The sequence below is a fragment of the Sinocyclocheilus anshuiensis genome, unplaced genomic scaffold (assembly GCF_001515605.1).
Source record: "Sinocyclocheilus anshuiensis isolate Anshui unplaced genomic scaffold, SAMN03320099.WGS_v1.1 scaffold1065, whole genome shotgun sequence".
In the NCBI taxonomy this organism is placed as follows: domain Eukaryota; kingdom Metazoa; phylum Chordata; class Actinopteri; order Cypriniformes; family Cyprinidae; genus Sinocyclocheilus; species Sinocyclocheilus anshuiensis.
Window position 1 is genome coordinate 168,341 of NW_015555804.1, and position 1,963 is coordinate 170,303.

The following is a 1,963-nucleotide window of genomic DNA, read 5'->3' on the forward strand; positions in this document are numbered from 1 at the left end:
TTATTAAAATTTGTATGCCATTTTTTGAAGCTCTGAAGTCACGTGACAAAAAAGTGACAAAAAAACTTAACTTTGTCTGAAATGTATTTATATTTTAATGTATTTATATTTTTAACATTTAATTTATTTTTATTTACTTTCATAATTTTATTTATTATATATAATATATATATATACTGTATATATGTTTTTTTTGTTGTTGAAAAATGCTCTGAATGACCTAAATATTTCTGCATTTTTCCCCCGTGCTACAGGTCTAATCTCGCCTGGAGTTTCTGTACCAGTCCAAGTGCCAGGCAGTGAACCAGACATGTCCCAGTACTGGCCCAGACTACAGTGAGAACAAGACAAACGAGAAGAAAAAAGAAAAAGAAAACAGAGGAGAGGAAAAGAGAGATGAGCTCCTTCACCTCCTGACGTCTTTCAGCTACAAGGCAGGGCTGTTCAGCAGTATTTTACTATGGAAGGAAAAGAGGAGACTCTAAAGGACCTTTTTGTACTGGGATAGTGCCACTTCTCTATCATTCTTTGGACACAAAGACTTGAAGAATAAAAGAGAACAGACTTCTGTAAAGTGCCCGGTATTATATCGTAAAATGGAAAAAAATCTCTGCTTTTCAGTTTCCAACATATGTCATTTTGATGTATTTGTACATGTAATGGCCAATTGTATGTTATGACAAAAAAAAAAAGAAGAAAAAAAAATGGAACAACCGTGGATGGACTGTCAAACCAAGTTGGTCTTGCATCGGTGAAGAGGAAGATCATTTGTGCAGGCTTATTCTTCATTCTTTTTTCTTCATCAGCTGATATCAAGAACTGCCCATTTCTGTTTCAAATGTGGACCTGTAGAAACAAACGATCTCTGTATCATTTCAAGACAAAAAAAAAGCAACAGAGTTCAAAGGAAGCCAATCCAGAATTAGTTTTCCAAAGCTTGTAAGCTATTTGTTGAACATGGTGACTGCTGAACTGGAGGAGGAAAATGTTTGGTAGTTTAAAACGGTAGATTGTGTCTTCGGTATAATTCAGTTTTGTTTATGTCAAAATGTAAGTATTTGTCTTCCCTAGAAGTCTCGCAGAACAATTTCTATAATAAAATTAATTTCATTTTATAATTCTCTGAATATTCAATACATGCTTTTCACTGAAGGGCACTTTTTAAACATAACTAACATTAATGTAGCTGACAATAAGAATGGGGTATTATTTATAACATTCATCAGTATTTGTATTTTGCTCCCCCTTTCATGATAAAATTCACAGTTGGAAACAATGAGCAATCAACTATTTAATTTCATCCAATCTCATACATCCTTTTTTAATCATTATTAATTCATTTGTTTTTAAATGTTTAATCTTAAGCAGAATGTTCTCAAAAAAAAAGAAAAAAGAAGAAGAATTAATAGTAAAAGAAAAATTAAATGAATAACAAATGTCTTAAAAGGCCATTTCAGCTTCTTTATCTCCAAAGACATGATTGAAAATATATGTATTTACCATAATTAAAAGTCTGCATTCAAGATATTACATTTCCATTCAGAAGAAACTTGAAACTCATATATGTGATATTTCCATAAGCCTGTTCACTTTTAAATAATCTGCATGTTAATAATGTTGTACCATTTAAGTTAAATTGTTTCATAAAGGAATGAAAAACAAAAAAGTGGGGTTCCATAGTTAGAAAAGTCATTCACAGCTGTATGAACACTATCGGCATGTATTCGAGAAACGTTTGGGCCAATGTTATGTTCAAAACACCACGCTACGGATATAATGTGAAAAGTAGCAAACAAAAAGAACTCAAGCAACTGTTTATTCTAAAGAAGAAATCAAAAGCATAAAAAAAGCAATAGATTTATCTTACCGGTAAGTGTAAGGAATGATTGCAGGGTAAAAAATGTGATTTTGCCCCCTCGAGAGACCCAGCAGGGAGGGAAATGTAGAGAAGAATCCTTACAGG

At 32.3% G+C, this 1,963-nt stretch overlaps 1 protein-coding gene across 5 annotated transcripts in view; it reads left to right on the forward strand.

Moving 5' to 3' along the window:
• The window catches only part of LOC107674982 (paired box protein Pax-6-like), a 19,503-nt gene extending 18,388 nt beyond the window's left edge, over window positions 1-1,115 (forward strand). For all 5 annotated transcript variants that reach the window (XM_016469157.1, XM_016469156.1, XM_016469161.1 and 2 more), the window contains one exon: window positions 255-1,115. In XM_016469157.1, coding sequence (XP_016324643.1) covers window positions 255-340 — 86 coding nt within the window. In that variant the 3' untranslated portion in view covers window positions 341-1,115. The remainder of the gene's footprint in view (window positions 1-254) is intronic.
• The last annotated feature ends 848 nt before the right edge of the window (window positions 1,116-1,963 follow it).